This window comes from Heterodontus francisci, chromosome 2, assembly GCF_036365525.1.
Source record: "Heterodontus francisci isolate sHetFra1 chromosome 2, sHetFra1.hap1, whole genome shotgun sequence".
NCBI lineage: Eukaryota > Metazoa > Chordata > Chondrichthyes > Heterodontiformes > Heterodontidae > Heterodontus > Heterodontus francisci.
Genome location: NC_090372.1, coordinates 57,580,235 through 57,595,623, shown reverse-complemented (window position 1 = coordinate 57,595,623; position 15,389 = coordinate 57,580,235). Strand labels below are relative to the sequence as shown.

General features: G+C 44.0%; 1 protein-coding gene across 4 annotated transcripts in view; it reads left to right on the top strand.

The window, feature by feature from the left end:
- Positions 1-15,389, top strand: part of LOC137384483 (triple functional domain protein) — an 873,575-nt gene that overhangs the window by 841,484 nt on the left and 16,702 nt on the right. For all 4 annotated transcript variants that reach the window (XM_068058645.1, XM_068058631.1, XM_068058625.1 and 1 more), the window contains 2 exons: positions 2,559-2,637; positions 14,015-14,215. In XM_068058645.1, the coding sequence (XP_067914746.1) occupies positions 2,559-2,637; positions 14,015-14,215 (280 nt within the window). The remainder of the gene's footprint in view (positions 1-2,558; positions 2,638-14,014; positions 14,216-15,389) is intronic.

The following is a 15,389-nucleotide window of genomic DNA, read 5'->3' as shown; positions in this document are numbered from 1 at the left end:
TTAAGGAAGGAAAGCTGTCGTTCTTGCCTTGTCTGGCCTATATGTCACTCTAAACTCACAGCAACTTAATTGACTCTTAACTGCCCAAAGAAATGGCCTAGCAAACCATTCAGTTGTATCAAACGGCTGGCTGTGATTCAAGAAGAATGTCCACCACCACCTGCTTAGGGCAACTTCGGATCTGGAATAAATGCCAGCCTTGCCATAATTGCCCACATCGTGAGAATGAGTTTTAAAAAAAACAAGGAGAATATTAGAACCCTAGGGTTTCATCAGAAAATTATTTATATGGGCCTGGATTTTGCATTGATAATGGTGGGGCTAAGATTACTCACTGTTATCGAGTAAATCGGACAGCAACTTCCAATGTCCATGCATGCAAATTTAAGCATGGAAATCCAGAAGTTGCTGCCAGAAATACACCACTCTTCCACGGTCCTCTCCAATAGACTTAATGCTGAAATTAATGTAACAGTGTGAAGTTGTGGTACTTAGCTAATAGTCACCCACTAAGCACACTAGATGAAGTAAAAGTCGGTGCATTCAGGAGTAAGTACATTTTTAATGGCTTGATAAGTGATAATTACTGACAAGCAACCTATCTGGCCCTGAAAGTTTAATTTTACAAGTGTGGAGTCGCATTCCTTCAGAATTTAATTAGAGTTGGAGATCTTTTTAAAAGTCTAATTGCATTTTTTTTGCATTTTCTGTCTCATCTTTCTTAATTCCATCTTTCTTTCTTGTTTTCTGTACTTGGTTTAAATCTAATTTATACTTACTGGTTTATACTGCGGGGGTAATTTTAACTCCAAAAACGGATGAGTTGAGGTCAGGAGAGATGTGAAAAATTTTAAAACTACAAACGTGACCCCAACCCGCCTCCACCCTACCCACTTCCAAGTTTAAAGGAGGTGGAACCGAGGGGCAGACGACCACCCCATTCCCAGGAGCTGGGCTGACCATTTAAATATTATAATAAGGCTGTGTGCTCAGATTTAACCTGCCTTCCAGATTTAACTTGACAGCCAAAGGGAAGCAAGGACTGCTTCATAAAAATGATAAGTGCCTTAACAGCACTGCTTGTTGCCCAGGAGGAGAAGGGGTGCTTCCCATCCCACGGCTCCCCCATTTCTTGCCATCAGATGCCACCCATCAAAAGGCAACCCCTTCAGGGGTCAGACCCCCAACATTCTCACTAGTGCAGGTTCCCTACCTGCAGCTGCGTCCTCCACCAGAGTGTTTCCCACCTGACAGGGAGCCAAGTCTGTCAATCAGGCTGGTTCTAGTTTCCGGGCAGGGACCATGTTCCACCATCCCCCCCCCCACCACCCCTCTGCTAACACAGAGCACCCCAGTCATGCCTCTTTGAGGATTCTTCAATCTGATTGGCTGAAGGGCCTCGCTGTTTCTTGCCCTACTCACAGACGCCACACATCCCTTTAAGAGGGTGCTGTAACCGATCAGGCGCCCAATAACAGCAAGTCTAAATTTAATAACCTGCAAAAACTCTGCAGGCGAGTGCCATTCCTTTGATGCTGACAGCAAAATCTAGGCCTTTGAGTTTTTAATGGAATATAGTGTCACAAGGCTTTTCAGGAAGGTGAAAAACAGATGCTGAGCAGTAGCAGCACAAGACATTAGCAGTGTGTGCCTTTTCGGTGAGTTGACGGCAGCAACCATCTCTAGAAAAGCCTGAGGAAAGGAAGTTGCAAGTTAAACTATGTGGTGGAGAGGAAGCTAAGGAGTAATTTTTTCCGGGGCCATACCGTGATGATAGAAGAGTGAAAGAGCTGGGGAGCTCTGAATTCTGAGGGAAATAGGTGGATGAAGGGATGTAAGAATAAGGTGGGTAAACATGATAAGAACTATTCGTTCGTGTGGCAGATAAATACAACACTGACTGGTTGAACTGAATGACCTGTTTTCATGTTGTAGCTTCTATGTATTCCATGTAATTTGTGATGATCTTGCAAAAACTAACAATTGATTTGTTCTTCCTTTCACCCATAACAATCTCTGATCTTCCCCCTCATTTTGCTTCTACCACAAATTTTCCAATTTATTTTCTCACTTCCCTTGGATTAATCGCTACATAATTATGACCCTATATCCCACCAGGTTCCCACTACTCACTCCATCAAATCTTCAGCTCCACCTATCTAGCCAATAATCTTTAAATTAATGCTGCTCCATCATCCAGAATTAAGAATACTCAACCACTCCATATTTTGTAATTACCACTAGGTATACAGGGCAAGTAGAAAATGAGTAGGTCTGGAGAGGAGGTAAAAAGCCTGTTGGCTAAGTGCTTCAAATGCTCTATGTACCCAATACATGTGAAGAAACCGCACCCCCTCACAGAAACACACAAACAAATATTGAGTGCCATGTATTTCGTGGAAAGATACAGTAGGAGATAAAGATAATTTGCAGTCATGATTCTTTGAAGCCAATCCATTGATATTCTGGCTGCTTTCACTTCCAAAGCAGACATTGAACTAATTTCTTAAACTTTCATTTGATTAATGGTATAAAAGTTTTCTTTTTTCGTCTTTCAGGACCTGGAAGTGATGGAATCAGGGTCATCTGGAAAGACAACTTTGATTCTATTTATACTGAAGTAGCAGAAATTGGCAGGTAACGTTTTAATTCTCATAATTTCCATTGATTTTATTTTTCTTTTGAAAACCTTTCAGAGTCCCATTTTGTCCTCTACATACTCTCAGTGGTCCTTTTTGATATGTTGCTGTCAGTTTCTTATATCTCGATCAACATTCTTGTTGATGTACTATTCAGATTGAATTAATATCAGACACTCATAACTTGAAGGCATTGAGAACATTATAATGTCTGTTAATTTAGATTCATCAGGCAATGTTTCTCTGATAACAAAAACAGGAAAGTTACGTGATTAACTAATAAGAACAAAAGAAATTAAACTACCAAGAAGAGGTTAAAGCAGATGGCATGTCATCCTTTACTTATTGTTAAAGCAAACTTTACAGTGATAAAGATATCTCAGGAAGTCCTGAGAGATCTGCTAGCAATATAAAAATGCAAATAAAAACAAGAAATGCTGGAAACACTCAGCAGGTCTGGCAGCATCTGTGGAGAGAGAAGCAGAGTTAACGTTTCAAGTCAGTGACCCTTCTTCAGAACTGGCAAATATTAGAAATGTAAAAGGTTATAAGTAAGTAAAGCGGGGGTGGGGCAAGAGATAACAAAGGAGAAGGTGTAGATTGGACAAGGTCACAGAATAGCTGACCAGAAGGTCGTGGAGCAAAGGCAAACAATATGTTAGTGGTGTGTTGAAAGACAAAGCATTAATACGGATAGGGTGTTAACGGACTGAAAATCGAACAGCCGTTAAGTACAAACATGAAAAAAAACCAGTGGGTAAGCAAACTGAACAAACTAAGATGAAATAAAATAAAATAAACACAAAAAATATGCATATAAATAAATAAGGAAAAAGAAAAAAAATAACTAAAAATAAAAGTAAAATGGGGGGCCCGTCATGCTCTGAAATTATTGAACTCAATGTTCAGTCTGGTAGCTGTAGCGTGCTTAATCGGTAAATGAAATGCTGTTCCTCGAGCTTGCATTGATGTTCACTGGGATACTGCAGCAATCCCAGGACAGAGATGTGAGCATGAGAGCAGGGAGCGGGTGTTGAAATGGTAAGCAACCGGAAGCTCAGGGTCCTGCTTGCGGACTGAGCGGAGGTGTTCCACAAAGCGGTCACCCAATCTGCATTTGATCTCCCCAATGTAGAGGAGACCACATTGTGAGCAGCGAATACAGTATACTACATTGAAAGAAGTACAAGTAAATCGCTGCTTCACCTGAAAGGAGTGTTTGGGGCCTGGGATAGTGAGGAGAGAGGAGGTAAATGGGCAGGTATTACACCTCCTGCGATTGCATGGGAAGGTGCCGTGGGGAGGGGACGAGGTGTCGGGGCTAATGGAGGAGTGGACCAGGATGTCGTAGAGGGAACGATCCCTTCGGAATGTTGACAGAGGAAGGGAGGGGAAGATGCGTTTGGTAGTGGCATCACGCTGGACGTGGCAGAAATGGCGGAGGATGATCCTTTGGATCTGGAGGCTGGTGGAGTGGAAAGTGAGGACAAGGGGAACCCTGTCGCAATTCTGGGAGGGAGGGGAAGGGGTGAGGGCAGAAGTGCAGGGAATGGGCTGGACATGGTTGACGGCCCTGTCCACCACAGCGGGGGGGGGGGGGGAGTCCTCGATTGAGGAAAAAGGAAAACATGTCAGAAGCGCTGTTGTGGAAGGTTGCATCATCAGAGCAGATGCGTCGGAGACAGAGAAACTGGGAGAATGGAATGGAGTCCTGACAGGAGGCAGGGTGTGAAGAAGGGTAGTTGAGGTAGCTGTGGGAGTCGGTGGGCTTATAATGAATATTAGTAGACAGCCTATCCCCAGAGATGGAGACAGAAAAGTCGAGGAAGGGAAGGGAAGTGTCGGAGATGAACCATGTAAAGATGAGAGAAGGGTGGAAACTGGAAGCAAAGTTGATAAAGTTTTCCAGTTCAGGGCAGGAGCAGGAAACGGCACCAATACAGTGATCAATGTACCGGAAAAAGAGTTGGGGGAGGGGGCCTGAGTAGGACTGGAACAAGGGATGTTCAACATATCCCACAAGAAGATAGACATAACTAGGACCCATGTGGGTACCCATAGCAATACCTTTTACTTGAAGGAAGTGAGTGGAGTTGAAGGAGAAGTTGTTCAATGTGAGAACAAGTTCAGCCAGGTGGAGGAGGGTGGTGGTGGATGGGGACTGGTTGGGCCTCTGTTCAAGGAAGAAGTGGAGAGCCGTCAAACCATCCTGGTGGGGGATGGAGGTGTGGAGAGAATAGACATCCGTAGTGAAGAGGAGGCGGTTAGGACTAGAAAACAGGAAATTGTCAAAATAACGAAGGGCGTCAGAAGAGTCACGAATGTAGGTGGGACCAGGGGAGAAAAGATAGAGTCAAGATAGGAGGAAATAAGTTCAGTGGGGCAGAAACAGGCTGAAACTAAATCTCTGAACTGATTCCACAGACTGATAGATAAATACTCAGCAAGTACATGTTACTTTATGAATGCTGTAATGAAAAATGTTTTTTTGTTTTTATGTTAGCTATGATACATAGTGATGGCCTGGGTCTTTTATTTTAAAAATAATCTTTTGTAAGGTTCAACATTTATACTGAATTCAGTTATTTCACATGCCCAATATGTGGTGCGTGATGGTTTGAGAAGGATGGAATAACCACGTGATTGTTATTAAAATGCTAGCGAGCTGTGATCTTCATTTTTATTAAATTAGATTATGGGATGTGGGCATTGTTGGGTATGCCAGCATTTATTGTCCATCCTTAATTGCCCTTGAGAAGGTGGAGGTGAGCTGCCTTCTTGAACTGCTGCAGTCCATGTTGGGTAGGTACACCCACAGTGCTGTTAGGAAGGGAGTTCCAGGATTTTGACCCAGTGACAGTGAAGGAATGGTGATATAGTTCCAAGTCAGGATGGCGTGTGGCATGAAGGGGAACTTGCAGGTGGTGGTGCTTCCGTGCATTTGTTGTCCTTGTCCTTCTAAGTGGTAGAGGTCGCGGGTTTGGAAGACACTGTCTAAGGAGCTTTGGTGCGTTGCTGCAGTGCATCTTGTAGATGGTACACACTGCTGCTGCTGGGCGTCTCTGGTGGAGGGAGTGAATGTTTGTAGATGGGGTGCCAATCAAGCGGGCTGCTTTGTCCTGGATGGTGTTGAGCTTCTTCGGTGTTGTTGGAGCTGCACCCGTCCAGGCAAGTGGAGAGTATTCCAACATGCCTTGTAGATAATGGACAAGCTTTGGGGAGTCCGAAGGTGAGTTATTCGCCACAGGATTCCTAGCCTCTGACCTGCTGTTGTAGCCACGGTATTTATATGGCTTCTCCAGTTCAGTTTCTGGTCAATGGTAACCCCCCCCCAGGATGTTGACAGTGGGGGAATTCAGCGATCGTAATGCATTTGAATGTCAAGGGGAGGTGATTAGATTCTCTCTTGTTGGAGATGGTCATTGCTTGGCACTTGTGTGGCACAAATGTTACTTGCCACTTATCAGCCCAAGCCTGGATATTGTCCAGCTCTTGCTGAATTTCTATATGAACTGCTTCAATATCTGAGGAGTCACGAATGATGCTGAACATTGTGCAATCATCAGCGAACATCCCCACCTCTGACTTAATGATTGAAGGAAGGTCATTGATGAAGCAGCTGAAGATGGTTGGGCCTGGGATACTACCCTGAGGAACTCCTGCAGTGATGTCCTGGAGCTGAGATGATTGACCTCCAACAACCACAACCATCTTCCTTTGTGCGAGGTATGACTCCAACCAGCAGAGAGTTTCCCTCTGATTACCATTGACTCCAGTTTTTCTAGGGCTCCTTGATGCTATACTTGGTCAAATGCTGCCTTGATGTCACAGGCAGTCGCTCTCACCTCACTTCTTGAGTTCAGCTCTCTTGTCCATGTTTGAATCAAGGCTGAAATGAGGTCAGGAACTGAGTGGTCCTGATGGAGCCCAAACTGAGCGTCACTGAACAGATTATTGCGAAGCAAGTGCCGCTTGATTGCACTGTCGACGAAACCTTCCATCACTTTGCTGATGATCAAGAGTAGACTGATGGGGAGGTAATTGGCCAGGTTTTACTTGTCTTGCTTTTTGTGTACAGGACATACCTGGGCAATTTTACACATTGCTGTGTAGATGCCAGTGTAGGGGCACGGCAATTCTGGAGCACAGGTCTTCAGTATTATTGCCAGAATGTTGTCAGAGCCCATAGCCTTTGCAGTATCCAGTGCCTTCAGTTGTTTCTTGATATCACACGGAGTGAATCGAATTGGCTGAAGATTGGTATCTGTGACACTGGGGACTTCAGGAGGAGGCCGAGATGGATCATGTAGATTGTTGCAAATGCATGTAGTCCTATGTGTAGCTTTGCTAGGTTGGCGCCTCATTTTTAGGTATGCCTGGTGGTGCTCCACCTAGCACAAAGGAAGATGCTTGTGGTTGTGAGGCCAATCATCTCACCCTAGGACATTACTGCTGGAGTTCCTCAGGACAGTGTCCAGGGCTCAACCATCTTCAGCTGCTTCATCAATGATCTTTCCTCCATCATAACGTCAGAAGTTGGGATGTTCACTGATGATTGTACAGTGTTCAGTTCCACTTGCCGTTCCTCAGATAATTAAGCAATCTGTGCCCGCAAGTAGCAAGACCTGGGCAACATTCAGGCTTAGACTGATAAGTGGCGAGTAATAATCGCACTGCAGAATTGCCAGACAATGACCACCTCCAACAAGAGGGAGTCTAACCACCACCCCTTGACATTCAACACCAGTACCATCATCATCAACATACTGGGGTTTGCCATTAGAATTAGAACTAGAACATTACAGCGCAGTACAGGCCCTTCGGCCCTCGATGTTGCGCCGACCTGTGAAACCATCTGACCTACACTATTCCATTTTCATCCATATGTCTATCCAATGACCACTTAAATGCCCTTAAAGTTGGCGAATCTACTACTGCTGCAGGCAGGGCGTTCCACGCCCTTACTACTCTCTGAGTAAAGAAACTACCTCTCACATCTGTCCTATATCTATCACCCCTCAACTTGAAGCTATGCCCCCTCGTGTTTGCCATCACCATCCGAGGAAAAAGACGCTCACTATCCACCCTATCTAACCCTCTGATTATCTTATATGTCTCTATTAAGTCACCTCTCCTCCTCCTTCCCTCCAACGAAAACAACCTCAAGTCCCTCAGCCTTTCCTCGTAAGACCTTCCCTCCATACCATGCAACATCCTAGTAAATCTCCTCTGCACCCTTTCCATAGCTTCCACATCCTTCCTATAATGCGGTGACCAGAACTGCACGCAATACTCCAGGTGCGGTCTCACCAGAGTTTTGTACAGCTGCAGCATGACCTCGTGGCTCCGAAACTCAATCCCCCTACTAATAAAAGCTAACACACCATATGCCTTCTTAACAGCCCTATTGACCAGAAACTTAACTGGACCAGCCACATAAATACTGTGGCTACAAGAGCAAATAAGAGGGTGAGCATTCTATGGTAAGTAATTCACTTCCTAAATCCCCAAAGCTTTTCCACCATCTACAAGCAGAGATCAGGAGTGTGATGGAATGCTTTCCCCTTGCCGAGGTGAGTGAAGCTTCAACAACACTGAAGAAGCTCAACGCCATCCAGCACAACGCAACCCACTTGATATGCACCGCATCCACCACCAGAGCACCGTGGCTGTAGTGTGTGCCATCTACAAAATACACTGCAGCAACTAGCCAAGGCCTAAAAACATAGAAAGTTTATGGAACAGAAGGAGGCTATTCGGCCCACTGTGACTGTGCTGACTGAAAATGAACTATCCAGCTTAATCCCACTTTCTAACATTTGGTCCAGAGTCCTGTAGGTTATGGCACTTCAAATCTATATCCAAGTATTTTTCAAATGCGACGAGTGGTCCTGCTTTTACTACCCTTTAAGGCAGTGAATTCCAGGATCCCGCCACTGTCTAAGTGAGACAAAAGAACAAAGAACTGTACAGCATAGGAACAGCCCTTTCGGTCCTCCAAGCCTGCGCCGATCATGATCCCTGTCTAAACTAAAACCTTCTGCACTTCCGGGGTCCGTATCCCTCTATTTCCATCCTATTCATGTATTTGTCAAGATGCCTCTTAAACATCGCGATCGTACCTGCTTCCACCACCTCCCCCGGCAGCAAGTTCCAGGCACTCACCACCCTCTGTTTAAAAAACTTGCCTCGCACATCCCCTTTAAACTTTGCCCCTCGCACCATAAACCTATGTCCCCGAGTAATTGATTCTTCCACCCTGGGGAAAAAGTTTCTGACTATCCACTCTGTCCATGCCACTCATAACTTTGTAAACCTCTAACAGGACGCCCCTCCACCTCCGTCGTTCCAGTGAAAACAATCCGAGTTTATCCCACCTCTCCTCATAGCTAATGCCCTCCAGACCAGGCAACATCCTGGTAAACCTCTTCTGTACCCTCTCCAAAGCTTCCACATCCTTCTGGTAGTGTGGCGACCAGAATTGCACGCAATATTCTAAGTGTGGCCTAACTAAAGTTCTGTGCAGCTGCAGCATGACTTGCCTATTTTTATATTCTATGCCCCAACCGATGAAGGCAAGCATGCCGTATGCCTTCTTGACTACCTTATCCACCTGCGTTGCCACTTTCAGTGACCTGTGGACCTGTACGCCCAGATCTCTCTGCCTGTCAATACTCCTGAGGGTTCTGCCATTTACTGTATACTTCCCACCTGTATTAGACCTTCCAAAATGCATTACCTCACATTTGTCCCGATTAAACTCCATCTGCCATTTCTCCGCCCAAGTCTCCAACCGATCTATATCCTGCTGTATCCTCTGACAATCCTCATCACTATCCGCAACTCCACCAACCTTTGTGTCGTCCGCAAACTTACTCATCAGACCAGCTACATTTTCCTTCAAATCATTTATATATATGACAAACAGCAAAGGTCCTAGCACTGATCCCTGTGGAACACCACTAGTCACAGCCCTCCATTCAGAAAAGCACCCTTCCACTGCTACCCTCTCTTCTATGACCGAGCCAGTTCTGTATCTAGCTTGCCAGCTCACCTCTGATCCCGTGTGACTTCACCTTTTGTACCAGTCTGCCATGAGGGACCCTGTCAAAGGCTATACTGAAGTCCATGTAGACAACATCCACTGCCCTTGCTTCATCAATCATCTTCGTCACTTCCTCAAAAGTCTCGATCAAGTTAGTGAGACATTACCTCCATTTCACAAAACCATGCTGCCTCTCGCTCATTAGTCCATTTGTTTCCCAATGGGAGTAAATCCTGTCCCGAAGAATCCTCTCCAATAATTTCCCTACCACTGATGTAAGGCTCACTGGCCTGTAATTTCCTGGATTATCCTTGCTACCCTTCTTAAACAAAGGAACAACATTGGCTATTCTCCAGTCCTCTGGGACCTCACCCATAGCTAATGAGGATACAAAGATTTCTGTCAAGGCCCCAGCAATTTCCTCCCTTGCCTCCCTCAGTATTATGGGAGACAAACTCTCCTTATCTCTACTCTAATGGAAAAAGGACATTCCTATCCACTCTGTGTAGGCCCCCCCATTATTTTATGCACCTCAATTAAACATCCACTTAGCCCCCCGTTCCAAAGAAAATAACCCCAGCCTATCCAAACTTTCCTCATACCTTAAATTCTTAATTCCTGATGACATCCGTGTAAATCGCCTCTGTACTCCCTGTAGTGCAATCACATCTTAGTATTCCAGCTGTGGCCTAACTAGTATTTTATACAGTTCCAGCATAACCTCCATGCTGTTATATTCTGTGCATCGACTAATAAAGGCAAGTATCCCGTATGCCTCCTTATCTACCTCATTTCCTTCAGCGGTTCTGATGAAAGGTCACTGACCTGAAACGTTAACTTTGTTTCTTTCTCCACAGATGCTGGACCTGCTGAGTATTTTCCAGCACTTTTTGTTTTCATTCCACCTTATCTACCTGTCCTGCTACCTTCAGGGATCTGTGGACATGGAGCCCAAGATCCCTTTATTTTTCTAAACTTGTCAGTATCTTACCAGTTATTATCTATTCCCTTGCCTTGTTTGTCCTCCCCAAATGCATTACCTCACACTTCTGTTGATTGAATTTTATTTGCCATTTTTCTGCCCACCTGACCAGTCCATTGACATCTTTCTACAGTCTACAGCTTTCTTCCTCATGAACAACCACATGGCCAATTTTCGTATCATCTGCAAACTTCTTTATCGTGCTCCCTACATTTACGTCTACATTATTGATATATACCACAAGCAGCAAGGGACCCAGTACTGAGCCTTGTGGAACACCACTGCAAACTTCTTCCAGTCACAAAAACACTCGTCAACCATTATCCTTTGCTTCCTACCACTTAGTCAGTTTTGGATCTAACTTGCATCTTTCACTTGGATTCCATGAACTTTTGATTTTATGACCTTGTCAAAAGCTATCAAAAGCAAGTTCCCTTCCAAGGCACGCATCATCCTGACGTGGAATTATATCGTGGTTCCTTCATTGTCACTTGGTCAAAATCCTGCCGCTCCCTCTCTAATAGCACAGTGGATGTACCTACACCACATGGACCTTCAGCTGTTTGGAAGGCTGCTCTCCAGCACCTTCTGAAGAGGAATTAGGGATGGGCAATGATTATTGGCCTAGCCAGTGATACCCACGTCCCATGAACAAATTAAAAATAACCATATTTCAGGCTCTGCTGTTAAGAATTTAATAACTCAGTCCTATTTAAATGACATAATTTAGTTCTTATGCTGTTTTGATGGTATTGCTAAAAGATACAATGTTGCAGTATTTGAGATTTTTTTCATTAGAATCTGCTTCAACAACAGGATTGCACATTGTTAGTTTTCTTGGTAGTTCTGATTTGTTCTAATTTCTTTCTAAACTGAAGCAAAGACTTGTATCTATTTAAATAGTTATTTATCTGAGAAACTTCTCATAGTGCTTCACACATTACTTTTGAAGTGGAGTCACTGTTACATAGGCAAACGTAGCAGCCAATTTGTGAACACCAAAATCCCACAACAACAATGTTGGCAAGGACACCACAAGAACTCCCTAATGGAATCTTTAATGTGTACTAAAGGGGTAAAAGGAGAGGTCATTGGCAAACAGAATTAAGGATAATCCCAAGGCTTTTTATAGGTATATGAAGAGCAAGAGGGTAACCAGGGAAAGGGTTGGCCCACTCAAGGACAGAGAAGGGAATGTATGTGTGGAGCCAGAGGAAATGGGTGAGGTACTAAATGAGTACTTTGCATCAGTATTCACCAAGGAGAAGGACTTGGTGGATGATGAGCATAGGGAAGGGAGTGTAGATAGTCTCAGTCGTCGCATTATCAAAAAGGAGGAGGTGTTGGGTGTCTTGCAAAGCATTAAGGTAGATGTCCCCAGGGCCTGATGGGATCTACCCCAGAATACTGAGGGAGGCAAGGGAAGAGATTGCTGGGATAAAAACAAGAAATGCTGGAACCACTCAGCAGGTCTGGCAGTATCTGTGGAAAGAGAAGCAGAGTTAACGTTTCGGGTCAGCGACCCTTCATCGGAACTGAGAGATTGCTGGGGCCTTGACAAAAATCTTTGCATCCTCATTGGCTACAGGTGAGGTCCCAGAGGACTGGAGAATAGCCAATGTTGTTCCTTTGTTTAAGAAGGGTAGCAAGGATAATCCAGGAAATTATAGGCCGGTGAGCCTTACGTCAGTGGTAGGGAAATTATTAGAGAGGATCCTTCGGGACAGGATTTACTTCCATTTGGAAACAAATGGACTTATTAGCGAGAGGCAGCATGGTTTTGTGAAGGGGAGGTCATGTCTCACTAATTTGATTGAGTTTTTTGAGGAAGTGGCAAAGATGATTGATGAAGGAAGGGCAGTGGATGTTATCTATATGGACTTCAGTAAAGCCTTTGACAAGGTCCCTCATGGCAGACTGATACAAAAGGTGAAGTCACATTGGATCAGAGGGGAGCTGGCAAGATGGCTACAGAACTGGCTCGGTCATAGAAGACAGAGGGCAGCAGTGGAAGGGTGCTTTTCTGAATGGAGGGATGTGACTAGATCCGCAGGGATCAGTGCTGGGACCTTTGCTGTTTGTAGTATATAATAATGATTTGGAGGAAAATGTAGCTGGGCTGATTAGTAAGTTTGCGGACGATACAAAGGTTGGTGGAGTTGCGGACAGTGATGAGGATTGTCAGAGGATATAGCAGGATATAGATCGGTTGGAGACTTGGGCGGAGAAATGGCAGATGGAGTTTAATTCGGACAAATGTGAAGTAATGCATTTTGGAAGGTCTAATGCAGGTGGGAAGTATACAGTAAATGGCAGAACCCTTAGGAGTATTGACAGGCAGAGAGATCTGGGCATACAGGTCCACAGGTCACTGAAAGTGGCAAAGCAGGTGGATAAGGTAGTCAAGAAGACATAGGGCATGCTTGCCTTCACCAGTCGGGGCATAGAGTATAAAAATAGGCAAGTCATGCTGCAGCTGCACAGAACCTTAGTTAGGCCACACTTAGAATATTGCGTGCAATTCTGGTCACCACACTACCAGAAGGACGTGGAGGCTTTGGAGAGGGTACAGAAGAGGTTTACCAGGATGTTGCCTGGTCTGGAGGGCATTAGCTATGAGGAGAGGTTGGATAAACTCGGATTGTTTTCACTGGAACGACAGAGGTGGAGGGGCGACATAATAGAGGTTTACAAAGTTATAAGCGGCATGGACAGAGTGGATAGTCAGAAGCTTTTTCCCAGGGTGGAAGAGTCAGTTACTAGGGGACATAGGTTTAAGGTGAGAGGGGCAAAGTTTAGAGGGGATGTGTGAGGCAAGTTCTTTACACAGAGGGTGGTGAGTGCCTGGAACTTGTTGCCGGGGGAGGTGGTGGAAGCAGGTACCATAGAGACGTTTAAGCGGCATCTTGACAAATACATGAATAGGATGGGAATAGAGGGATACGGACCCCGGAAGTGCAGAAGGTGTTAGTTTAGGCAGGCATCAAGATCGGCGCAGGCTTGGAGGGCCGAATGGCCTGTTCCTGTGTTGTACTGTTCTTTGTTCTTTGTACCTGAACAGATGGACAGCACTTGGGTTTAACAATTCTTTCAAAAATGAGCACTTCTGACAATGCAGCATTCTTTTAAGACTGCACTGAAATGTCATCTTAGATTATGGGTTCAAGTGCTGGATTGAAGTTTGAACCTACCACTCTGAATTATAATATATTCATAACTGTTTAAAGTCCAGTCGTTACAAATAAATGAACTATGTTGTACGCAATGGTTTTTTATGTGTATATTTGAATAATAGATAGTGAGATATAGAAGACTGTTTACATTGACAGTAATTTGATTTTGTTTCAGAGGAAGATTCTCTGTGGTTAAAAGATGTGACCAAAAAGGAACAAAACGAGAGGTGGCTGCAAAGTTCATCAACAAAAAAATGATGAAACGGGACCAGGTTACACATGAACTTGGGATTATGCAGAATCTCCAGCATCCCCAGCTCATTAGCCTTCTGGATACCTTTGAAACCTCATCCAACTACATAGTCATACTCGAACTGTAAGTGATGATTGTCATAACCCAGTTGTAGCCTTCATTCTCTATTTCACTTCAAAGCAGTTGGCTCAGTTTATCAGGGCAAACTATCTTCTCCACCCCATCATCAGTGGCACATTGTAATTCCTAAACTAGAGGGGTTCAGCTCCCAGTAACTTTTTCTGAAATGGAGCACTGTGTTTCTGTGAAAGATCCTAATGGAAAAAGCTAATGAAGCCCACCGGTAAAGGGTTTTGAACTCTAAACTTTTAGGACTTAAGTTGCAGTATGGTATTGCTGCAAGAAAATCCACACAAATGTAATGAACACTACAACATCCTGCTGCTTTGGAATTTTTCAAATTGTTTTTAAGCCTTCCAAAAATACATCATTCCGGATGTATTCACAGTTTAGTTTGCTGTTGGTATGATGTCATCACCATCTGTTATTTTTTTAAGGCAGGAGTTTTTTTTGTGCAGCTTCTTCTGTTCATCAAACTAATGGCTATATTTAGCACCGAAAAACAGGCACTGAACAGTTGAATCTCAGTGTTACAGCAAATTGCAAGTAAAAACTGGCAAAGGAAAGTTTCACAAAAAGGCATCAAGTGACTTGTTCTCGAATAATGCTATTTCTTGAAATCTTCCAAGTTTAAATTCGATACATTTTATAAAAGCAAAATACTGCAGATGCTGGAAATCTGAAATAAAAACAAGAAATGCTGGAATTACTCAGCAGGTCTGGCCTTATCGGTGGAGAGCGAAGCAGAGTTAACGCTTCAGGTCAGTGACCCTTCACAGAACTGGCAAATGTTAGAAATCTATTAGGTTTTAAGCAAATAAAGTGGGGGTGGGGCAAGAGATTACAAAGGGCAAGGTGTTGATAGGACAGAGGGTCACAGAGAATAACTGACCAGAAGGTCATGGAGCAAAGGCAAAGGGTATGTTAAAGGTGTGTTGAAAGACAAAGTGTTAGTGGAGAGGGGGTGTTAATTGACAGAAAAATGAACACCCCGGCCCAAAGCACAAACATGAAAAAAACAATAGGTAGGCACATGGTAAAAAAAAAATGAATGATGAAACAAACTAAAAAAACAACAAATAAAAATAATAAATAAGAAAGAAAAAATAACAAAATAAAAAGGGGGCCCATCATGCTCTGAAATTGTTGAACTCAATGTTCAGTACGGCAGGCAGTA